At 36.2% G+C, this 26462-nt stretch overlaps 1 protein-coding gene across 1 annotated transcript in view; it reads left to right on the top strand.

Moving 5' to 3' along the window:
- The window catches only part of LOC134531619 (voltage-gated potassium channel subunit beta-2), a 331150-nt gene that overhangs the window by 214936 nt on the left and 89752 nt on the right, over window positions 1–26462 (top strand). Inside the window, exon 2 of the mRNA XM_063367375.1 lies at window positions 4806–5029. Within this exon, the coding sequence (XP_063223445.1) occupies window positions 4806–5029 (224 nt within the window). The remainder of the gene's footprint in view (window positions 1–4805; window positions 5030–26462) is intronic.

The following is a 26462-nucleotide window of genomic DNA, read 5'->3' as shown; positions in this document are numbered from 1 at the left end:
ATTTTGGATGTGTATGATGTCATCGTTATACATTTGTGTAGATACGGCCGCCATTTTGGATTTTATAATGTTGCAGTTTTTTATAGATGCCATCTTGAAATTCGTTAATTTTATCAGTAAAATTTTTAAATTTTGTTTAATTTATAAAGAATTTAATTAATAAAATTTTAATAAAATATATTTTAAAAACGCACTCACATTATTGAGCTCTGAGTCCTAGGTTTTAACCCTGCAAGGTCATTCGATTAAAAATTGCGACAGATCCTTCCTCCACGGAAACCGCCGACACACTAACCTCCGACCACTAATGACAAGGTGTATATATCACCAGCTAGTATGAAGTCATGTCCGCCATCTGGTTTTCATATGCTAGAGTTTGCTGCCGCCGTATTAGTTTCACACGATAGAGTGCAGGGATTTTTTTTTCATGTCAGGATGCCTGCCATCTTGGAAATTTGTATATATTGACGTATAAATTCGGAAAATATTTCACAATTCATCCAAAAAATCACTTACTAAAATAATGATTGCGCAATAGTTGTCCGTCCTTGGTTTCATACTTGAGCAATGATAACAGTAAATAAAGGTTAAAAAAAAATATATTAAATTGTTTCCCACTACCTGTTGTGGAGTTTATTAATCATTCACTCTAAGAAAAAAACTCTAGATAAGATACTTGTCCGACAACGGTGTGTCGTATATTACGAATGTGTGTCAAACTGCGTGTATTCTTTTTGTTGATAGTGTACAATCATGTCTATAGTCAAAAATGAAGATTTTCTGGATCAACGACATTAGGTCCTGTAGTAAGCGTGACATATATTTCAGGAATGCTTGGTTCTGAAGCATGCATAACATGCAATGGGTATGGATCCTTGCTTTCCGAATCTGTTAAGTCAATATAAACTCATGTACAATGAAACAATTTTTATTAAATAAATGACAAAATAATATTTTTCTACTCAGATAGTAATAACAATTTTGTTATTTTGACTCACATTGTACACCAGTCGCTGCTAGTATATAAATGAGGTCCAGGTGTCAGGGTCCCTAGTTCACCTGTTTCTTTAGTTGACAGTGGGTCGTCTAGTTTGATAAGTCTGGTGCATAAATTCAGTGACAATTCTTGATAACTACAAGGCATTTATACTGTATGCTGCAGAGATTTCAATGATAGAAGCATATCAACTGGCTGTGTTACGTCGCTAAATTGTGCCTACTGTGGAAACTACATAACATTTAATGTGCTTGGGTGTTTAGTACCTGATTATAATAATTTTGGATATGTTATATAAAAGTGCAGCATGTGGCTTAGTCTGTTTGACCACTATGAAAACTTGAAATGCCATGTCACGTATTGCAAAGGAATAGTTGCACTATCAAGATGACCTGATTGCGATCTCTGTGGCAAAGTCGTTACGAACAAGTTTAATGCTAGTGCCATGAAATATACCACTATCCATTTAACGTTTTTGATACCTCTTTGCATTGCAAGAAAAGTATTGAAACAATCTTTTGTATGATAATTTCAAAAAGCATAGCAAATAATGTAAAGCTACAAACGAAAATGTCTAAGATCTACAATGTCACTTGGCATTCGGGCGTGGAAATATTAGTGGTTTGCCTTCATTGTGACTTCAGTTCGCCTTTATTCGCGGAAGAGTGAGGGTAGACTCACCTGACTGGTATTTAACACTGTTAATCTTCACTCGAACTTGATAGCTGTGGTAGCATCAACAATGAAGACCTAAATGCATCCGTACCCTCTTGAGATGAAACTTCTTCGGTTCAGTCTGACCTATCATTTAAACCCTAGTAATGTCAACTTCATCATCAACAGAGATCCTGGTGTCAGCGGTGGCGACGAGCATGGATATTCCGGCAAGGCTAGAGGAGATATCGAGTGGAGTTACGCCAGCCGAGGGGACCTAAATACCTAAAGCACTGATATGGCACTGGCCTAATATTATACTTATACTGTTGTCCTATCATCACATAGGCATCTATTTTGATAATACATTTTTAGATTGTAGCAATGGTAAGCTTCATAAAGCATATTGCTCAAAAAATGTAGCTCAGTGCGGTACAAGTGTGACGAAAGTGGTAATTAAGTTTAAGATGCCTTGAAATGACATGCCAAAACATCCATATTACTGGTTTTAAAGTTTGTTGAATTAATTGTTTTAAGTAGATGATTTGTAAGCTTTGTCTTTATAGTAGAGTAGAAAATACGTAATAAATTTTATTTGCATAAATAATGTGTCATATCTTGATATTGGAACTATTATGGAAAAATGTTTAATTAAGAAAGGAATTTTAGAAAACAAATGTTAAGGCTAAAAACACTTGTTTTGCATTGGCAAAGGATGTAACTGATGACAAAAATCGATCACACGAATAAAAATATTAGTTGGTGCTTTTTTATATTTAAAGAATATTTTTTGATTTTCTGTGTAGAAAAACCCCATTTTTAATTTGGTGACCAAGGTTACCGATTAGATGGCGGATGTTATAACGATCTGATAATTCATACTACTTCACTCTAGGGGATAAAAATAAACGAATAGAAGCATTAAACTCTTGCCGACAAAAACAACTTGGTGGATCCAAGATGTCTGACTGGACGTCATTCTGGTTGGTGTTTTAAGTTGCTTGGTATTAGTGGTTAGTGGGCAGTCTGATTGAAGGCGTTAATGATGAATGACCTGTCACCATTATTGTTTACTAGTGCATCCGCCAGGTATGAAATTAAGAATTTAAATCGATTGAGAAATAAAATATTGGAATTAAATATTTATTTTCATGAATTTTTGATTAAAATTCAATAAATAAATTTTTAATATTCAAGTCATGATTGGGTGGCTTGGTTTTAGTATTTAAGTTAATTTATGCCTCAGCGAGGAAAAGTGAGCCTTTCTGAGAAAACGTAAGCTTCTCTGAGGATAATTAGCTCTCCAAAAATTTTCAAAAAAATAAAGGAAAAATTGTTTTTGGAAAGGGAATTTTTATTTGAATAAGGAAATATTTAATATTTTTGAGGATTTTCTGACACAAATTTGAGGAAAAATAAGAAATGTTGACATCAAAGTAGCTGACGCTCCTAACCGGATATTATCATGGACTAAACAATAACTCTGTAAATTCTGTTATACAATAAAATAAAATGAATATTTTTTCGGGTGTATTTTTTAATAAAGAAATATTTCCTTATTTTATTTAAAACTACAACAAAGTGTTTGCTTCGTAACCGAGAGATCACAGGAGTGGTCATTCAAGAAGGCCAACATCACACACACCAGTAACACATAACTTTTGAACTAATTTTAAAATAAATAAGAACAAAATTTTATATATATATTCTGGATAGCCGGTTGTTGGAGAGAGGTGGAATAACGCTTCGGGATAAAATAGTTAGTAATATTTTAATCAATATTTACAGAGAAATGAATTTAAATTTAATATTATTAATGATTGACATTGCCTTCTTCTAGACGGAGAATGATAAAAAGCTTTACATTTTACATAGATTTAAATCTTCAAATGGCAGTTATAATTTACGTTAATAAATTTAAGTAAATATTTTCATTCAACAACAAATAAAAATTAACCTGACAAATAACAAATGATTATCCCACTTGATATGCTAAAGTTAAATTTTCTAATATAACATCGATATATTTTGTTCCTTTCGTAGGGACGCCAATATCTACATTTTTTGCCAATACACTATTTTCCCGGGCACAATTTTACCGACACTTTTACATTATCTAAAATAACAATTTTGACATTTGTTTTTATATGATGTGTTTAGGAACAATTTCGAAGATATTATATTTACATATATGCCTTACCTTGGACTTGAACCCAGAACACTCCCACCGAGAGACGGCATGTTTCTGACGGAATTTTGGGGGTCAGCCCATATTGAGCCACACAGACATGATGAAAGACGGCAATATTTATTGGGTTTTAAATTTGTATTCCCAAGGTTAAAAATTTTTTTAAAAATGCAAAAATCCTTTTTTTTTTCAATATTAGAGTTCACAAAAGGTTTTCCAGAGTAGTTTTGCTTTCATTAATATATGTTTGTCATACCAATATGCTTGGTACCATTATGAAAACAGTGCACAAAGTTTGACAAGCAAGCATAAATTAATAAAACTTATAAAAGTCCGAAAACAATGCAAATTATATGAATGTGGGTACAATTCCGATATGGAAATACATCCGGTACATTACGAATGGCATCGATCTTGGTGCACAGTAGAGAGAAAACCAAGTAACTTCTGCAATTGACAAACGTATTTAACAATTTAATTGAGTTACAAAAATAAAATTTTTAACAAACCCACATATAAGGCGTAAAAGGTGTTAAAGAGAATAAATAAAAGTGGCAAAATATACATAAACCACAGCATCAGAAAAAAACCATAAAAAATCAGAATACTAAACAGTATAAAAAAATAAATAATGTTAAAATAACTTATCTCCTAATAAATACTATCATTTTATCTACCCTCATACTAAATGATGTAAAAATTAACATCTACTTTTAATTTTAGCCTATTACATTAATTTAAACAAATTAAATATTTACAAAATTTTTATTCAAGTGAGATGAATAAAGTACCAATATAGACATGTTCCTGCTGGGGGTGAGCAAAGTAGAAGTGCAGCACTGCCGCGTGGGCATCCGAGGAGAAGGAACTGCAGTGCTGGCCCACCCTGCCAGTGTAGATATGATAGCAGAAGGGAAGTGGAACGAGAGCGCTGAGCGGGTTGAGACGAGCTGGGGCTTGTTCCAGCTGCCGCGCGCCCATCGCCAGCCTGGACTGCATGGAGGAGTTCACCAGCGGCAACGAGCACACGGGCGCGCCCACCAAGGAGCAGCTGCTGCAGGGATATGCCCAGCACACGCCCGTGTCGGCGCCCAACAGCGCGCTCGCGCCGCGCCAGGCCTCCATCACGCCCGGCCTGCGCTACCGCAACCTGGGCAAGAGCGGCCTGCGCGTCTCCAACGTCGGGCTGGGTAAGCAACGAGTGTGTAGTCCTGGGCCTGTAGAAAGCGCAAATCATTTTTTACAGAAATTCTTAGTCTTGAAATTTGTTTAACATGCTTTTAATTTTGATCACCATGGAATTGTTTTTTGAATCAATTTAAAATCATGTAAATTTAAGTTATTATGCTCAAAAACATGGCACGAAATATATTTTACTCACTTTTTAATTAAATTGGTTGTTATTTCGACTCGTAATACAACAGTCGCTGTTAGTTTATGATCTGTTTTACCTAGTTATGTGCATTGTTCAGTGACATTTACCAAAATGTCTGTATTTTCCTGCAATTTTTTTTTTGCAACTTCTTATGGAAATATAATCGCATATGCTGTCTAGTGGAAAATTTGGAACACACTTGGAAGTACCTGAGTAAGTCTAAAGAGTATGTCTTCAAAAACTACCACAGTAAAACTTTACCCGTATTCATGTTATCAGCAAGAAATATTTAGTAGATGGGAAATTACTGTTGAAGTTTATCGTGTTATTACCACTAAAAATACAGTAAATAATTTTATACTGAGACTACGGTAGGCTGAGTGGTCGCATCACTAGCCTTCCTTTTTGCTTTTCAAAGTCATTTTAAAACCGAAAATAAGAGGAGAAACGTGTTTTAGTGTATAACTAGTGAAACAAAAAAAATATATATTATTTTGAATCCAACCGACTGTTTTAATCTGTTTTTGACAAATATATTTTTCATTAAAATTTTATAGAAAAAAATTGGTTGTCTGTAAAGTTGGTTTACGGATGATAGTTTAACGTGACAACGTCATAACAAAACATTGATGAAATGATTACATACTTTTATGAATAAAATTGAATCATTTTTATTTTAATAATAAAATAATAAATACTTGAAATTATACTAGTAATCAGATTTTTAAAATACAAGAATAATTAACCTTTACTGCCAAAATTGTTGTTGTAATAAGCAATGAAACCACATTAACTTTACACTTCACTTTATAAACAGTCGACGAAACAGTTCACGTGTAGATGACTTGTAATTAATTTTAGAAACTGGCGTTTAGCTATAAAGTTTAAATATAATTATGAACAAGTTTTCATATAAATAAACTTAAATCAAATATCTATCCTCAATTATATGATTCACCATAATTTTTTAGTCAATTGTAACATAACCTATCATTACTGCACTCACCGACAGCGTAACGGAACAGAGCGTAACGGAACAATGAGCTTAACGGGACACATCGTAACGGAACAATGTGCGTAACGGGACACTTTTTCTTGCGTGCAGCAGGCGTTCATCGATTTTTTAGACTTTGTCACGTCAAAATTTAATTAATTTTTTTGACCATTATAGTTTCAAACGAACAGATGTCACTTCTATTTTCTATGAAAGTTACAAGACGTTGTAATTGTAAGAATGACTGAAGCGCTAATATGTAAAAAAATAGGGGAAGGGGGAAGTATTTTTCAAAAAAATTTATTAAAATAACTTAAAAATTCGGAAAAATATTTAAAAAAATCCTAAACCGAATTCATTTTACTTCTACCGTCGAGGTCTTGATATTGACTTAGAAATCGTCTATAAATATGTTTTAAAACATGAATAAAGAATTTCGTACTCAGAAATAGTTTAATCTTCAAATATAGGTATATAATAAAAATAAAAATTTGCAAAAAAATCGTTCTGAGTTACAAATGGACACATGAAATATATAATTAATTAGAATGTAGAGTAAGCTTAAGAATTAGAATGTATTTACTTTTGGTTAATTGGAGTTCTATTTTAAAGTTTAAAATATAGGGGTTTTTGCGCCTCGTTTTATTGTTTATTCCCACGTTTCTTTTGATACGAGTAGTGTCCGAAAAGTAAGTACCGTTTGGTCATTATTAAAACACATTAAAAAACGTTTTATTGAAAATTTTAGTTCACTATATATCTACAGCACAATTTCACAAGTCGCCATTTACTTTTCGCAACGCTCTACCCGTTTATTTAACCCCTCTGCATAGAAATTCGCCGCCTGTGAATGGAACGGACGCCTCGGCCATAGACACCATGGACTTCGAATACGCAATGCATGTAGCCTAAGTACAGGCGCTTAGCAAAAATCTCCGGAAAAAGTTTAAGCTATCTCCGTACTCGATTCGAAAAAAAATATGGCTACCGTATTTTGGAACGAAAAGGGCTTCATTTAGGTTAATTTGATGAAACATGAGTCAACAATTACAGTACAATTGTAGTTGATACGTTTTTGAGAAGTTTCGTGCGGTAAAATATGTTCGGTTCTTCGTATAGAAATTTATTTAATTTTAAATATATATAAACACATGTAATATTCAGTTTGCGTCAATACACACGAAGTTTTTAAACTTGTTTTTCGACACGTACTTTAAATACATATATAATTTTTCGTTAAAAATAAAAACCTTTGCGAAATTATTTACATATAACCAAAGGTACTGTGTATTAAGTCTTGCGTGCTTAATAAGAGCTAAATAAAAGAGGAAACTGTTGGTGGAGAGTGAGAGAGATGAGGGGAGGATTGGATAGGGGTGGAATAGTGGAGAGGGGGAGAAAGTGTTGGTAATGAGAGGGAGTGTGAGTATATGTTTATGTGCATGAGTGCATGTGTGTGTGTGACGGAGATAGAGAAAGTGTTTGAGGGAGAGGAGAGGGAAAGAGAGAGGTAAGATGGGATGGAATAGGAAAGGAATAAAGGAGAGGAGGAGAGGAAAGGTGTGTGTGAGGGGATAAAAGGTTTTCTAAAAATATTTGTAAGTCGTTATGCATGCAACACGTGCGCAAAAGATAACACCCCTTGTGAACGCCATTTTGAAATTTTGCCCCCATTCCCTGCATTACATGTGGTGTACTCTACATACCATTTATGATACCCTAGCAGCAAGTAACTAAATATTGCGTCTGTGGCAGGCTTTGGCCGCCATTTTTGGAACTCTACCCTAGCGGTGTGTCACACAACTATCCCAAGAAGACACTAGCGATCATGGAAGCTATTTTTGTTATTCAATATAGTGGTGTGCTCTTCCCGCCAGTTCTAATACTTTAACTAGCCAGTGATTTCCACATCATTAATAGCACTAATTTAAGGCTTTAACATTTAATCTTCCTCTCCCTCCAACAACATCTTACAGTTTCCTCCCTCGTTCTCCCCTCTCCTACTTCACACTCCCCTCCTCCTCACGAATATTTTGAATACCCACATCAATAATATCCCCCAATGTGTGTATATATTTCATCTTCCTCTCCATTCCTATTTTTATATACCTTATTTACTTCTGTACTCTTCAGTTGACTCCATGGCCAAATGGACAAGGAGCTCACCTCCCATCCTCGAGATCACAGGAGTGATCATGGATCTACTCCCAGTCACCACACAAAGATTTTTAAAAATAAAAATTACACCCAGTCACTGTGGTGCTACCTACTTTCCAACTTCTCAACTAACTGTGATGTCATTCAAGATGGCTGACATACAAGATGGATGACAACAGCTATACCTACCTGACAAATTCTAAACTAAGTCCCGCGGGAAATTGAAAAAAAAATTGGAAAAAGGGGGAGATGGGTGGATGTGCGGAGGGGTGAAAATGGGCGAGTGAGTGAGAAGGGGAAGCACAACTGTCACTTACACCAATAAATAAAGAGAACATGCAATAAATAATAATTCATGTTCTTAGCCAAACTTTAGGGGGGGGGGGGGGGTGGGATGTCGGTGGACCACTCAGGTAGAGAGAGACAACAATAAAACAAAGAAACAATAGAACAAATGATTTATGACTAACACGTGGGGAAGGTTTGGAGGGAGTTAGAGGGTGACAGTGATTAATCACCCAATTTGCACATCCTTTGTGTAGGGCAGAATCAGCTCCTTCCTCCTTCATCCATGCTCCACCTTTTGCCCTACAAAAACCAGGCAGTGCCAAATCATAGCATACACGGGCTCATGTTCCACACAGCCGCGCAGTAGCACAACACTTTGGTCTCGTTACGACGGTTTTCATACATCGCGGAAATATTTTGCGAAAATAGCACTTTACACCTATATTTACAGCCTTGAAAAGGCCCGAGATGCCATAAAGTGATGCAGGAGGCTCGTGCCTTTGTTACCAGCAGTCAACTCTCTCCTACAGTTCGTGTACACTCGCTGCCCAATAGCGACCCACTCACATCGCGTGTCCAAAATGACTTTAATAATGTACACACTGTAACATATACTTTATAATCCTATAAATATACCTACACATATAATAAATAGGTAGGCATTTCTTCAAACATAAATGTCTTTAATATAGCTTAATTTCATATAGTTAAAATAAATATATTTATTCAATATTAGTTTAAAATTTCTTATATTTTCTGGCACGTCATACAAACTTAACACTAAGTTTCAGTTTTACCATTTTTGTAAATAAACCAATATTTTCCGGAAAGAATTATAACATTTATTAACTCCTTAAAAATATTACCATTAAACCTACTTTGCCATTTAATGGAAATATAAAAATTAATAATACCAGAAATGTTGTAAATAAGTTAAAAATTTGAAAGCAAACTAAGAGAAGATGCTTCCACGCCACAACAAAAAAAAATCAGTAAAAATAGAACACTTAATATTACAGAAGTAGTATAGGAATGGGGCCCCGGGCACAGGCTTCAGGCTGAGGAGCGAGGAGCTGGCCGAGCTCTGACGTCACGTCCATCTCTGACGTCACGGCGACCATCTTGGAGGAGTGTAACGGGACATAGCGTAACGGGACAAGTTTGACCTTGACCTTTGACACTCAAAATTCGCCAAAATTGGGCAAAATTTGCCCAAAATTCCTCAAAATTCGTCAAAATTTACATTTCTGTGAAAACAATTCCGCCAAAAATTCTCAAAAAATTCCACAATCCAAAAATTAGAATTTCGAAAATCCTCAAAAGTCGGTTTGCCCTAGAAAAAACCCAAATTCCTAAAAGCGGCTTAAAACCCTAAGAGCTAGCCGCTCTAAGCCGCCGAGGTCATGACCTTGAAAACTAGGATTCCATGACAGCCATTTTGAAATATGACACCATAGTTGCAATTTTCGGTACGACCGCCATCTTTAACTTTTTTATTTATTATCCGATTTCAATGAAAAAAATTTTAAAATTTATTAAAAAATCCATTTAATAAAATTTTAATAAAAAATACTTATAAAAATATACTTTTACGACACGGAGTTCGGAATCCTCGGTTCGAACCCGGTGAGGCCAAAAAAAAATTAAAAATGGCGACCGATCCTCCTCCCATGGTGACTTTTGGCAGACTGACTCCCACCAATTTTTTCAAAGCATATATATCGTCACCTAGTATGACGTCATGTCCGCCATCTTGTCTTCATTGCTGGAGACCACCATCATGTTTTCGTCGGCGAGAGTGCGCTGACACCATGTTAGTTTAGTTCTTATCCGCTAGAGTGCAGTAATCATTTATTACTGTAACACCCGCCATCTTGAAATTTGGCCGCCATCTTGAAAATCCATAATTATTTAGCTAGAAATTCGGGAAAAGTTCCAAAATTCATTAAATAAATCACTCATTAATTAAAATATTGATTCGATGGATTCCTGTCCTTGGTTCGACCCTCGATCGTTACAATAATGTTTAATTTTATGAGAAAAAAAAAACTTCAATAAACCATGTTCAACATATTTAAAGAGACTTTAAATCCTCTACTACCATCATCCTATCAGACATCAAGACCACCATATTGGAAATTCGTAATTTTAATGCTAGAGATTCGGGAAAAAGTTCAAAATTCATTAAATAAAATTGTAATCTATATACTGATTGATTAGATCGAATAAGGTCCTTGGTTCGATCCCTGACCGATACAAAACAACTTTAATTTTAAAAAATACCACAAAAGCGACAGGTTCGAGAAAATAAAAACACCGCAAGTTCTTTTAAAAAAATTTTATTACATAAATTCAATACACTACTACAAGTACAAAAAACACTGACAAATTACTAAAGCCTTTTTGGATTCCTCGGTTCAAACAGTCTTCTTATTGTACGGACTAAGCCTTTTACATGACTTTAAATGTCTATCCGATCCGTTCATCACCACAACCAGAGACGGACGGAAGTTCATATCACTTATATAGTTTCATTAGACGGTACAACACATGAGTCAAATCAATAACCATGTTCATTATACGTCTCGGAGCATTTTTTATAATGACGATGTAAGCTATCGAGACGTGAAATTAGTTTATTGCACTTATTGCACTGAAATTGTATTCTTTGAACATTATTAGAACAACCGCTTCTTTCATGTCTGCGAGCATTTGAGGTGATAGTAAATGATGCACCACAGTATTTGCACTGATGCGAAGTACGCTCTTCATTAATTGAAGTATTCAATGCTGACGAAACTTCAGATGATGGTGGATCAGCACATATCGAAGTCTCCTCCAGTGTTGTCAGAGGTGTTGTCAACGGGATCTGCTCCAAAATCGTCGGCGCTGACGTCATGGTTCCCGTAGTCGATGGTGCATCCTCCATCGAGTTCGACGTTAAAGTCGGTAAAGATGCCATCGAAGTCTCAAGAACAGGCAATTACACGACTTATTCACCAGAAGAAACAAACTAGGTGATCCGTACACCGTCGACGGCAGTAACAAACTGAGCGTCCTGCTGTCTAGGACTCGCTTATATACATGCACCGGCTGGAATAGTACGCTAGTCAAATAAAGAACAATTTATTATAATACTAGAGTCAAAACAACATTTAAAAAATAGAAGCACCATCAACAAAAAAAAGGAAGCACATTTAAAAGCACCATCATCAAAAAGGAAGCACATTTGGAAGCACCACCATCAAAAAGGCAGCACATTTGGAAGCACCAACAACGAAAAGGCTGCACCATCATCAAAAAGGAAGCACATTTGGTAGCACCGACAACGAAAAGGCAGCACATTTGGAAGTACCGTCAACGAAAAGACAGCCCATTTGGAAGCACCGACAACGATAAGACAGCACATTTGGAAACACCGACAACGAAAAGGCAGCACCATCATCGAAAAGGCAGCACATTTGTCATTAGCACCAATATTCATTGGCTCCAATATTCATTGGCTCCATTATTCATTGGTTCCATCAGTCTATTGATTCCATCAGTCTAGTGACTCCATCAGTCATTGGCTCCTACAGTCATAAGCTCCAACTGTCTTTTGTATCATCAAATCCAAATATATTCGGCTAGAATTCTACGTGTCTAAGAGACTATGAGGCCACAAGGCTACGAGTCTTAAAAAATCTAGCTGGTTAAGAGTTATTCATGACCGCGAGACTGCATGACTAAACGAGCGCATGGCTACGAAACTACAGTTCTATGAAGCTACATGGATACAAGTCTACTCGGCTCCAACACGCAATGTACACACAGTACACACAGGAAACGGAACGTACACACAGTACACACAGGAAACGGAACGTACACACAGTACACACAGGAAACTGAACGTACACACAGTACACACACAGGAAACGGAACGTACACACAGTACACACAGGAAACGGAACGTAACACAGTACACACAGGAAACTGAACGTACACACAGGAAACGGAACGTACACACAGTACACACAGGAAACAGAACGTACACACAGTACACACAGGAAACAGAACGTACACACAGTACACACAGGAAACGGAATGTACACACAGTACACACAGGAAACTGAACGTACACACAGTACACACACAGGAAACTGAACGTACACACAGTACATACACAGGAAACGGAACGTACACACAGTACACACACAGGAAACTGAACGTTCATACAGTACACACACAGGAAACTGAACGTACACACAGTACACACACAGAAAACGGAACGTACACACAGTACACACACAGGAAACGGAACGTACACACAGTACACACACAGGAAACGGAACGTTCACACAGTACACACAGGAAACGGAACGTACACACAGTACACACAGGAAACGGAACGTACACACAGGAAACAAAACGTACACACAGTACACACAGAAAACGGAACGTACACACAGTACACACAGGAAACAGAACGTACACACAGGAAACGAAACGTACACACAGTACACACAGGAAACGGAACGTACACACAGTACACACAGGAAACGGAATGATCACACAAACATTAGCGGAAACACACAGGCTTAGTTGGAAATCAGAATACAAGAAATAAAAACATTAAATTTTTACTTTCAATATTTAATTACTTCTCAACATTACACAAATACAAGTAAAGGAAGCCATTATTGTATGTAGCCAGTTTTCCTCAGTTCCTTGAGTATGAAGGATATTTCTTTGATGCACGAATAGTTTCCTGCACAAAGCGAGCCATGTAGAAGTCTTAGCCGGTCAACCAATATGTTTGGATCTTTCCATGATGTGTAATCAATCTCTTCTACCACCATCTTACTTGCTTGTTTATTATAAATACTGTTAATATCACAATCGTCCCAGTGATCATAATAAGCATTATCAGATTTATTTATTATAACACGACGTTTCCATCGTTTCGGTCTCAGGACATCGCCACATTCTTCGATCTTGTCAGCTCTAGGTGCTTCATCACAGTCTATGCCTTTGTCAACAGCCTCAGAGTCACTGTAACAATCACTGTAGAAGACATCCTCTTCACCCAGATTACCGTATGAATTCGCTATCGATGATGTCGAAGTTTCTTCATCGTCTTCATGCTTCCTTTTTAGGAGTCCATCATTTTTACAAAGAATGGAGGATCTACTGAATATAGGCTTGAATGTATTCTCACTTTTCACGGTGTTGATACTTCCATTAGTTTAAGTCTTCCCGAAGCCATTAGCATACTTCAATTTATGTTCTTCCTCACGATCGGGTGAGCTAATACCATCACGCTCAGGACAAGGAAAATTATTGTCGTAATGCAGATCACACTTCTTTAGTCTAGTGGATCCATCGGTGTCCTCTATGCCGTAAGTAGTCTTGACTTTACATGTTCTACCATGTCTTTTAAGCTGTCAATTCGTGTTAACAACCTGCTACAACGATTACAGCTTAACATGTTGCGTAGTGGGTTTCTAGCACAATCATTCTTCTCATGACGTCTAGCATTCCTTCTCATGGCAAAATCCTTGCCACAGTATCTACAGCGGCTTCCTTCCGATTCAGCTGCAGATAACAAACCACGATCCATGGTAGCTTCTGTGACTAATGTTAGATACAAACTGTCAGTTTTCTCCAATTGGAACCATTTCTTAAATAGAGTTTTTGAAATATTTCATCAGCGAGAGTTAAGTTATCTAATGCAAAGCAAATTGATGCAAGTAGTTCTGGCTGTCGTCAACAGATGACGCCACGTGTTGCTTGCAGGTAAAAAATATCTATTTCATTAATGTGGGATGCGGAACGCTCACTATCGATCGCAAAGGGAGGTTGGCTTCGATAGTTTCCAAGGAGAAAAAAGTTCGTCCTTCCTGCTAGTGCTTCTCAGATTTCTCACGGTCCGCCATCTTGGATTGTGACGTCACGGCGGCCATCTTGGATGGGTGTGACCTTGACCTTTGACCGAAACTGCAGGAGTGATCGCAAGAACAAGGAGAAAACCATCATAATATTGGCAAGAATAATCAGGAGCACACGGAGAAAACTGCCACAAGTTTTCTTTAATATCATGAAGTACAAAAAAAATAATAAAAAATTAAAAATAAAAACGAAAAAAAATTCAAACATTCTGCTAGCTTGTGAACTTCTCATTGTTGAGCAAAGATAGAGTTCTAGTACAAGCCAGAATGTTTGAATTTTTTTTCGTTTTTATTTTTAATTTTTTATTATTTTTTTTTTGTATTTCATGATATTAAAGAAAACTTGTGGCGGTTTTCTCCGTGTGGTCCTGATTATTCTTGCCAATATTATGATGGTTTTCTCCTTGTTCTTGCGATCACTTCTGCGGTTTCGGTCAAAGGTCAAGGTCACACCCATCCAAGATGGCCGCCGCGACGTCACAATCCAAGATGGCGGACCGTGAGAAATCTGAGAAGCACTAGCAGGAAGGACGAACTTTTTTCTCCTTGGATACTATCGAAGCCAACCTCCCTTTGCGATCGATAGTGAGCGTTCCGCATCCCACATTAATGAAATAGATATTATTTACCTGCAAGCAACACTTGGCGTCATCTGTTGACGACAGCCAGAACTACTTGCATCAATTTGCTTTGCATTAGATAACTTAACTCTCGCTGATGAAATATTTCAAAAACTCTATTTAAGAAATGGTTCCAATTGGAGAAAACTGACAGTTTGTATCTAACATTAGTCACAGAAGCTACCATGGATCGTGGTTTGTTATCTGCAGCTGAATCGGAAGGAAGCCGCTGTAGATACTGTGGCAAGGATTTTGCCATGAGAAGGAATGCTAGACGTCATGAGAAGAATGATTGTGCTAGAAACCCACTACGCAACATGTTAAGCTGTAATCGTTGTAGCAGGTTGTTAACACGAATTGACAGCTTAAAAAGACATGGTAGAACATGTAAAGTCAAGACTACTTACGGCATAGAGGACACCGATGGATCCACTAGACTAAAGAAGTGTGATCTGCATTACGACAATAATTTTCCTTGTCCTGAGCGTGATGGTATTAGCTCACCCGATCGTGAGGAAGAACATAAATTGAAGGATGCTAATGGCTTCGGGAAGACTTAAACTAATGGAAGTATCAACACCGTGAAAAGTGAGAATACATTCAAGCCTATATTCAGTAGATCCTCCATTCTTTGTAAAAATGATGGACTCCTAAAAAGGAAGCATGAAGACGATGAAGACACTTCGACATCATCGATAGCGAATTCATACGGTAATCTGGGTGAAGAGGATGTCTTCTACAGTGATTGTTACAGTGACTCTGAGGCTGTTGACAAAGGCATAGACTGTGATGAAGCACCTAGAGCTGACAAGATCGAAGAATGTGGCGATGTCCTGAGACCGAAACGATGGAAACGTCGTGTTATAATAAATAAATCTGATAATGCTTATTATGATCACTGGGACGATTGTGATATTAACAGTATTTATAATAAACAAGCAAGTAAGATGGTGGTAGAAGAGATTGATTACACATCATGGAAAGATCCAAACATATTGGTTGACCGGCTAAGACTTCTACAAGGCTCGCTTTGTGCAGGAAACTATTCGTGCAACAAAGAAATATCCTTCATACTCAAGGAACTGAGGAAAACTGGCTACATACAATAATGGCTTCCTTTACTTGTATTTGTGTAATGTTGAGAAGTAATTAAATATTGAAAGTAAAAATTTAATGTTTTTATTTCTTGTATTCTGATTTCCAACTAAGCCTGTGTGTTTCCGCTAATGTTTGTGTGATCATTCCGTTTCCTGTGTGTACTGTGTGTACGTTCCGTTTCCTGTGTGTACTGTGTGTACGTTTCGTTTCCTGTGTGTACGTTCTGTTTCCTGTGTGTACTGTGTGTACGTTCCGTTTTCTGTGTGTACTGTGTGTACGTTTTGTTTCCTGTGTGTACGTTCCGTTTCCTGTGTGTACTGTGTGTACGTTCCGTTTCCTGTGTGTACTGTGTGAACGTTCCGTTTCCTGTGTGTGTACTGTGTGTACGTTCCGTTTCCTGTGTGTGTACTGTGTGTACGTTCCGTTTCCTGTGTGTGTACTGTGTGAACGTTCAGTTTCCTGTGTGTGTACTGTATGTACGTTCAGTTTCCTGTGTGTGTACTGTGTGCACATTCCGTTTCCTGTGTGTGTACTGTGTGTACGTTCAGTTTCCTGTGTGTGTACTGTGTGTACGTTCAGTTTCCTGTGTGTACTGTGTGTACATTCCGTTTCCTGTGTGTACTGTGTGTACGTTCTGTTTCCTGTGTGTACTGTGTGTACGTTCTGTTTCCTGTGTGTACTGTGTGTACGTTCCGTTTCCTGTGTGTACGTTCAGTTTCCTGTGTGTACTGTGTGTACGTTCCGTTTCCTGTGTGTACTGTGTGTACGTTCCGTTTCCTGTGTGTGTACTGTGTGTATGTTCAGTTTCCTGTGTGTACTGTGTGTACGTTCCGTTTCCTGTGTGTACTGTGTGTACGTTCCGTTTCCTGTGTGTACTGTGTGTACATTGCGTGTTGGAGCCGAGTAGACTTGTATCCATGTAGCTTCATAGAACTGTAGTTTCGTAGCCATGCGCTCGTTTAGTCATGCAGTCTCGCGGTCATGAATAACTCTTAACCAGCTAGATTTTTTAAGACTCGTAGCCTTGTGGCCTCATAGTCTCTTAGACACGTAGAATTCTAGCCGAATATATTTGGATTTGATGATACAAAAGACAGTTGGAGCCTATGACTGTAGGAGCCAATGACTGATGGAGTCACTAGACTGATGGAATAAATAGACTGATGGAACCAATGAATAATGGAGCCAATGAATATTGGAGCCAATGAATATTGGTGCTAATGACAAATGTGCTGCCTTTTCGATGATGGTGCTGCCTTTTCGTTGTCGGTGTTTCCAAATGTGCTGTCTTATCGTTGTCGGTGCTTCCAAATGGGCTGTCTTTTCGTTGACGGTACTTCCAAATGTGCTGCCTTTTTGTTGTCGGTGCTACCAAATGTGCTTCCTTTTTGATGATGGTGCAGCCTTTTCGTTGTTGGTGCTTCCAAATGTGCTGCCTTTTTGATGATGGTGCTTCCAAATGTGCTTCCTTTTTGATGATGGTGCTTTTAAATGTGCTTCCTTTTTTTTGTTGATGGTGCTTCTATTTTTTTAATGTTGTTTTGACTCTAGTATTATAATAAATTGTTCTTGATTTGACTAGCGTATTATTCCAGCCGGTGCATGTATATAAGTGGGTCCTAGACAGCAGGACGCTCAGTTTGTTACTGCCGTCGACGGTGTACGGATCACCTAGTTTGTTTCTTCTGGTGAATAAGTCGTGTAATTGCCTGTTCTTGAGACTTCGATGGCATCTTTACCGACTTTAACTTCGAACTCGATGGAGGATGCACCATCGACTACGGGAACCATGACGTCAGCGCCGACGATTTTGGAGCAGATCCCGTTGACAACACCTCTGACAACACTGGAGGAGACTTCGATATGTGCTGATCCACCATAATCTGAAGTTTCGTTAGCATTAAATACTTCAATTAATGAAGAGCGTACTTCGCATCAGTGCAAATACTGTGGTGCATCATTTACTATCACCTCAAATGCTCGCAGACATGAAAGAAGCGGTTGTTCTAATAATGTTCAAAGAATACAATTTCAGTGCAATAAGTGCAATAAACTAATTTCACGTCTCGATAGCTTACATCGTCATTATAAAAAATGCTCCGAGACGTATAATGAACATGGTTATTGATTTGACTCATGTGTTGTACCGTCTAATGAAACTATATAAGTGATATGAACTTCCGTCCGTCTCTGGTTGTGGTGATGAACGGATCGGATAGACATTTAAAGTCATGTAAAAGGCTTAGTCCGTACAATAAGAAGACTGTTTGAACCGAGGAATCCAAAAAGGCTTTAGTAATTTGTCAGTGTTTTTTTGTACTTGTAGTAGTGTATTGTATTTATGTAATGAAATTTTTTAAAAGAACTTGCGGTGTTTTTATTTTTTCAAACCTGTCGATTTTGTGGTATTTTTTAAAATTAAAGTTGTTTTGTATCGGTCAGGGATCTTACCAAGGACCTTAATCGATCTAATCAATCAGTATATAGATTACAAATTTATTTAATGAATTTTGAACTTTTTCCCGAATCTCTAGCATTAAAATTACGAATTTCCAATATGGTGGTCTTGATGTCTGATAGGATGATGGTAGTAGAGGATTTAAAGTCTCTTTAAATATGTTGAACATGGTTTATTGAAGTTATTTTTTTTTTCTCATAAAATTAAACATTATTGTAACGATCGAGGGTCGAACCAAGGACAGGAATCCATCGAATCAATATGTAAATTAATGAGTGATTTATTTAATGAATTTTGGAACTTTTCCCGAATTTCTAGCTAAATAATTACGGATTTTCAAGATGGCGGCCAAATTTCAAGATGGCGGGTGTCACAGTAATAAATGATTACTGCACTCTAGCGGATAAGAACTAAACTAACATGGTGTCAGCGCACTCTTGCCGACGAAAACATGATGGTGGTCTCCAGCAATGAAGACAAGATGGCGGACATGACGTCATACTAGGTGACGATATATATGCTTTGAAAAAAGTGGTGGGAGTCAGTCTGCCAAAAGTCACCATGGGAGGAGGATCGGTCGCCATTTTTAATTTTTTTTTTGGCCTCACCGGGTTCGAACCGAGGACTCCGAACTCCGTGTCGTAAAAGTATATTTTTATAAGTATTTTTGAATTAAAATTTTATTAAATGGATTTTTTAATAAATTTTAAAATTTTTTTCATTGAAATCGGATAATAAATAAAAAAGTTAAAGATGGCGGTCGTACCGAAAATTGCAACTATGGTGTCATATTTCAAAATGGCTGTCATGGCATCCTAGTTTTCAAGGTCATGACCTCGGCGGCTTAGAGCGGCTTGCTCTTAGGAGTTTTAAGCCGCTTTTAGGAATTTGGGTTTTTTCTAGGGCAAACCGACTTTTGAGGATTTTCGAAATTCTAATTTTTGGATTGTGGAATTTTTTGAGAATTTTTGGCGGAATTGTTTTCACAGAAATGTAAATTTTGACGAATTTTGAGGAATTTTGGGCAAATTTTGCCCAATTTTGGCGAATTTTGAGGGTCAAAGGTCAAGGTCAAACTTGTCCCGTTACGCTATGTCCCGTTACACTCCTCCAAGATGGTCGCCGTGACGTCAGAGATGGACGTGACGTCAGAGCTCGGCCAGCTCCTCGCTCCTCAGCCTGAAGCCTGTGCCCGGGGCCCCATTCCTATACTACTTACAGATCACTTAAAAAGTACACTTAAACTTCAGCATAACCCTACTACCTCAGGGTGAGTATTAAAATTGTGACCAGCGGAAAAGATACATGTTTCTATCAACAAAAATCATATACAATTTGTTTTTACGAGAGAATGAGCCGAATTTTAGCTCGTAAAGGTATATAAACGTAGAGAAATTTGTCAGGTAAAAGAAAGAACCCAGTGTGCGCGTGTCTTTCACCCACAAGGCAGTGTTTGTAAGCTACGTGCGCACTGCCATTCGCCCGGCCTCGCTGTCTGAGGTCTGTCACAAAGGTCGCCGGTCGGCCTGTGCTGCGGGACAGCTAGGGGGGGGGAGGGGTCTGGAAGAGGGTGTGAAGTGTGTTCTTGACATCACAAGTCCTTCGGTAGAGTGTAGGGGTTAGTTTGTCACTGCTGGCGTTGCGACAGCGGCTCCCTTCGGAAGAGTGAGTGAAGCCTTTTGGGGAGGAAGAGTGTTTACAGGGGGATTGCGTTTGGTAGCCCTGACAAATAGTTGCACACGCAGGCACGTAGAAAAATGGTACAGTAAAGGTACAAAAATACACGAAATAGTGATGATAGGCATTCAAAATCTTTGTAAAAACAAAACCTACAACTATATGTTCGTCCAACAGTCATAAAACAGTGTCCCGGAGAGTGTGACGACCAGACGAGGACAAATAAAATAACTTATAAATACAGTTAAATACTATCTGGATTCAAAACAACGCTAAAAACTATTACATAAATGTTCAAAATCACAGTAAATGAGATATGTTCATGATTATAAAAATATAGTGGGGAAAATATAGTATCCATGGAGCTCACAACTAAAATTTAAATTAATTTAATTACAAATGGAAATAGATTATTTAACATAATCCTTATAACAACTTACAAAAATTAAAATACTTTAATATAAGGGCCAATTATTAACAAAAGAAACCTTTATATATATATTACTATCTTAAAATCAGTGATGATAACAAAATAACTAAAGTACATGCTACCACTTGTCACACTATTCGTTCCTCCTCTTAAAATTAAATTATGATATGATAAATTACCTTGGAAGTGTATGTTGACCAAATAATGGGGAAAAGTCTTCAAAAGTTTTAAAAGGAACAGAGTGGGAGCTCAAATACAAGCTTCTGATTAATTATTAAAAGTGGATCATAGAATAATTGGCTTCGTCACTAACTAAAATATAAATAAAGAAAATGTAGAGGTAGTGGTCCCTGAGTCTGTTACTAAGCAGGGTGGTGGGGGCAAAAGGTGGGTGACACTAGGAGCCGGGGAGTGGGGAGCGATATCTGACTACGAAAGTGACTGAAGTGCAGAGGAATAAATAAGGGTGGGCATGTGTTAAGGGGCCTCCCTAGTAGCATCAGAAGTTAGCGGAACACTATGTTTTTAAAATAATGATGGGACTTTATTAATCGACACTACGAATCTGAAAATTTTTCACCCACGAGAAGATAATACACGAATTGTCTGTATACTTTTACATTTTTGTTTTTTTCTATCAAAATATGAAATAAAAAATCACCAACTTGTCCAACTTTGGGGCCATTTTATACTGCTTAGGAGAATGACAGAAAAAAAGTACAAGTCTAGAAAAAAAGATAATTTTTTTCTGAAGAAATTCATGTATTTAAAACATATAGTCATCGCTTTGAATTCCGAGATATCTTTTCCACAATTTCCGCAAATCCTGAAAGTTTTCCACCGTCTCGTGCTGCCGCTCGGCGAAGCCAGCTCGCAGGCCACACAGCTCAGGTAGCCGGGTGGAGGAACACGTGGCCGGAGGGGAGGCAGGCTACCTGTGTGTGCGTGCGTGCGTGAGAGGGAGACAACCTACAACCGGCACCGGTAAAAGATAATCCCGTGACCGAAAGAAATTCTCAGAATTGCTTTTAGTGTGCCTCGCCACAGTACCATGTGCTCGACTTACTCTGTGACTATATTCGTGTATCTCTAAAACATTGCTTTTGTTAAACTACAAATATCCTAAAGCTTACCATACTAGATCATGTATTACGAAATAAAGTATTGAAACTAATCAATCAACACATTGAAAGTTGTCCTACAAACTATTTATTGGTGGCTTTACAGTCTCGCTAGCTAATTCGACAAAATTTATATTTAATTTTTAACATGAAAATACACTTCATTGTTTTTCCTTTTATTTTTAATAAAAATTCAAGAAACAATTATTATACCACCCAATATTTTTTAAAATTATTTTAGTTTTCCAAAATAATTTTACACATCTTACAATGCCGGGGAAAAATTTTATACTAATTAGTATTAACCAAATGGTTAACTATTTACAAAAGTTTTGATACTTAAAAATGTAGGTTTTATATAAAATGTATTTTAAATTAAAAGAAAAATCGTATTTTGAAAACTAAATTTCATTTTGCTATGCTTTATGGTTAGATAGATATCTGATTGCCTGCACTGTTTTAAAAATGTTCATGGGATGATATATAAAAAAATAAAAACTAGGGAAGTTCTATATTAAATAAGCTAGTCAGAATTATGTAAATGTTCCTCCTGGCGCAGAAATCACGAGGAGGATTGAAGATGAGGTCAGTGACCGATCGCTCACATATGTAGTTATGGATGGTACGTTATTAATTACAAAATTCAAAAACCATTTTGAAGTTAAAAAGTATAATTAGTGGCAATGTTTAATAAAGATGACGTAAATTTTCAGATAAACTTATTTCTACAGCTCAATTAATTAATAAGGGCAGGAAATAAATTTTTTACAGCAATTATACAAAATTATTAAAAAAATTTAAACCACAATTAATTTATCCAAAAACCAAAATTAAGTAAATATTGCCCACACATTACAACATCCACGAAAGAACCTTGCAAATTATTTTTGTTATATGCATTATTTTGCATTCAAGTTCTTTATTTTTTTATACTTCACCTACTTATAATTGTTACATATTTGGCACATGGTCCGTCACGCCCAATTAAAGGGCCTGAATAAGTAGAACGCGTTTCTGATCAAATTGCACGCCTGTTACTTTGCCTGCAACCCGGAGCGGTGTGAAATAAATTATTGTACATTCGTGACGTTGGCAATCAACTTAAATATTTATGAGTTAAAACCAAACATAACTATAACGGATAATCAAAGAAATTTTGAAATTTTGAAAGCTTGTTCTGTTTTTATATAGTACACAAAGCAGTTAAACCATAAATTATTTGTTGTTGAAAAAAAATAATCCTTAACCTTTCATGCTTTTTTTCATTTATTTTTATTACCAGATATTTCCGTTTAAGTAATACTTATATATATATATATATATAACAATATAGCAATCTAGAAAAAAAATTAAGGTAGCCTTATTACAAATATGTTATGATAGACGTTAGTTAACTAAGAACATAAATTCGCTTTACAACCACAGCTTGTACACAAGTAAAAAAAAAACATGGTTCTACTTACAGGCCGTATTGAACGTAGGGTAGGTTTATGACAAATACAACAGCAATAAACATATGGCTGAGTCTGCTTTCATGTACACTTTTTTTTTAAGTTATCACTTTTAAAGCGGGTAAAGGGTACCTATCAAGTAGCTTAGCATTACCCAAAGTGAATGTCGTGCTCCAGAAAATGTTCGAACTATGTAATATTTGTATCACTGTTGCGTTACAGACCTGCAACTTTTTTCAGTGCGCGATGTCACTCTCATGTAAAAATATGTCGTGTTTAGCGCAAACGTGTTCGAATGAATCCACATCGAGCTTCCAAAGAATACCTATCGATGTCGGCAACATACATAAGTATACAAACCAACGTTTACAAGTGTATTCATACGTAAGTATAAAACTGGCGGCGGGCCATGATGCAGTTGGTTCTTCGCGTACAGTCCACTGACGGGATAAGAAGCGTCAAAGATCTTATATGGCTATTCTGTAAACTTGTATGTCATTTCACTGCCTGCTTCAGACAAACAACATCCATTACTTTTAGCTTTGGCTTGAAAAGAATTACTCCGGCCGGCTTTCTTATATTACTTATTTCAGCTCCTCGTGCGACCAGTGTGTATACCTAATTTGTCCGCGGCCTTATCTTTGGGTGAAAGTTATTTGTAAGGGAAGTTGTATCGGTAATGTTCATCATGTATTACATAACAATTCGACTTAGATACGCACATGTGTTTTTAAAATATATGTTTAATAACTTGCAATACAAAGTATGTGTTGAATTTCATGTATTGAATTTTTTTTACATTATGTACGAACATAATAATCACAATATTTCATGAGAAATTTTTAAAACATTTTACAAAGTAATCTCTAATTTCTTCCACACCTCATGGTTAACCTTACTATTTTATTTCATGTTTCAGTTGATTTAAACTGTTTGGAATCATAATATGACGGACAATGAAGAATATTAGTTTCAGTAAATTTTATGAGAGGATTTACTTATTACATTAAATATACCTCAAAGGAAAATAGTTGCATATAATTAAATGATAAATATTTGTTTCCCATTAATATAGTTTATGAACATAACTTATTGTTATAATACCTACATTAGTTAAATTGTGTTTTTGTAATGCTCTCCTATTTCAGTAAAATTTTTGGGCAAATTGAATAGCATATAGTCGATCTTTAACATAAGCTTTTGGAATACATAAATATAATAAATTATGTTCTCGTGATTTTAACAATTAAATATTTCTTCGCATGAAAAAATTAATTAACTAAAAAATATTTCAGTAATTTATACTTAAGGACTAAAAAATTTTATTTTTATAATATAATAATATTGTATGTATGTATACTTTTCTGAAAAAAGTAGATTCAAGAAAACAAAATTTTTTTTTTTAATTTTGTTCTTGAACTTACTTGACAAGCGATATTGAACTTCAACTTTATACTTTCGGTATAGTACTTTTCGATTTATTTTCTCCAAACGGGAATTAAAAGTAAGGAATAAATAACATTTTCCTCTATAATTATTGCAGCCGTATACTGAAAAGTTTAACTTTCCTTTATTTGCATGACGCGGAGCTCCTAACTACACAAAATTTTTGTTATTTATTTTGAACGTTGTATTTATGTTTCCTTACGAACTTAAATGAACCCCTTAACATTTAATTTCATCAAAAGTTATACAATATAAGTATCAAGTTAAAATATTTTTAAGTGTAGTTGTGGCTATTTTGTTGTTGAAAATGACACTCTTAAGTTTGAATGAAAGTGAGATATGATAAAATTATATTTGTAGTTAAAAACAGATAATTCATTTCAAATTCAATCTTTTGTTACATGCATATTTCCAAATAAATTTGACAATATATTAAATTCTATGCATTTGAATCTATTCGTATATTCTGCAGCATTAATTCCTATAAGCAAATACTTATTACGTACAATGTACTTTTAGTCCTGTCGTATAGTTATGCAAAAAATTGTATCAAAAGTATTGTTTCTTCTATGCGGTTATGGTTTAAAAAGAAAAAAAAGTAATTTAATTTATTTTTAAATTCGGTTGTCAGTAAGAACACGTATTCAGTGTAATACGACATATATTATTCTGTTTATTAAAACATTACTATCGATAACTCCATTTTAGATTTATCTGTCTATGTTATATTTCAAATTGATTCTTTTTCTTCGGCTTATGACAGCAGCAAATTTTGTTTTATCGCATATGTAATGTTTTTATGTTTTGCATATTATAATTAATGAGTTAGTATTGTTGGCGGGTGAGGCTTTTTCACAAATGGACGCGTTCTTGGCGGCTAGCAGGTAGGACGCGTGTATTACGCAGGCTGGATAGGGAAGTACGACTGCGGGCGAGCTCCATGATAGAAACAACGGGAGTAGTATCACTCGGCTATTTGTATAGGTTGGGATAGCTGTGCGAATGGTAGAACAGACCACGGGACTATGGTGAGGAAAAAGGTCCCAAGCTCGACATCCCGACGATGAGACCGTTTACGAACTGTCGATGGATCATCAGGAAAGTTGACAACTTCTTCAGAAACTTGAGTCCCTCTTTCAAAATTCAGTTTAATACCTGGAGATGACTATATTCGGTGTTCTACCAAGCGAAGCATACTCTTAATTCATTACTAGTTGATGTTTAATATTTTGACGCAAAATAAAATTGTGAATCAGCTTACTTAGCTCATGCCAGGTTTTACAAGTTTTGTCAAAGTTAATTAAATGAATAAAAATTGTGTCCCTTTGTTACTGGCTACCCGCAAGAAATTATCATGGTGAATAATAATAATTTTAAGTCGACATGTAATATTTTGATTTTTATGGGATTGTGTTTTGGTAATGGTGTGTGTAACTGTCTTGTGTATTTTATTACATTCACTTCACGTAACGAATTGTCTGAACGTAATGTTATTGTTTGTTTGTTTTAATATTTCGTTTTATTGAACAAAGATACATAGTTTGCCACTTCGAGCGACTACAGAAATGACAATACAATTAG

The sequence above is a fragment of the Bacillus rossius genome, chromosome 5 (assembly GCF_032445375.1).
Source record: "Bacillus rossius redtenbacheri isolate Brsri chromosome 5, Brsri_v3, whole genome shotgun sequence".
Lineage (NCBI taxonomy): Eukaryota > Metazoa > Arthropoda > Insecta > Phasmatodea > Bacillidae > Bacillus > Bacillus rossius.
This window is presented reverse-complemented; position numbering and strand designations above follow the sequence as displayed.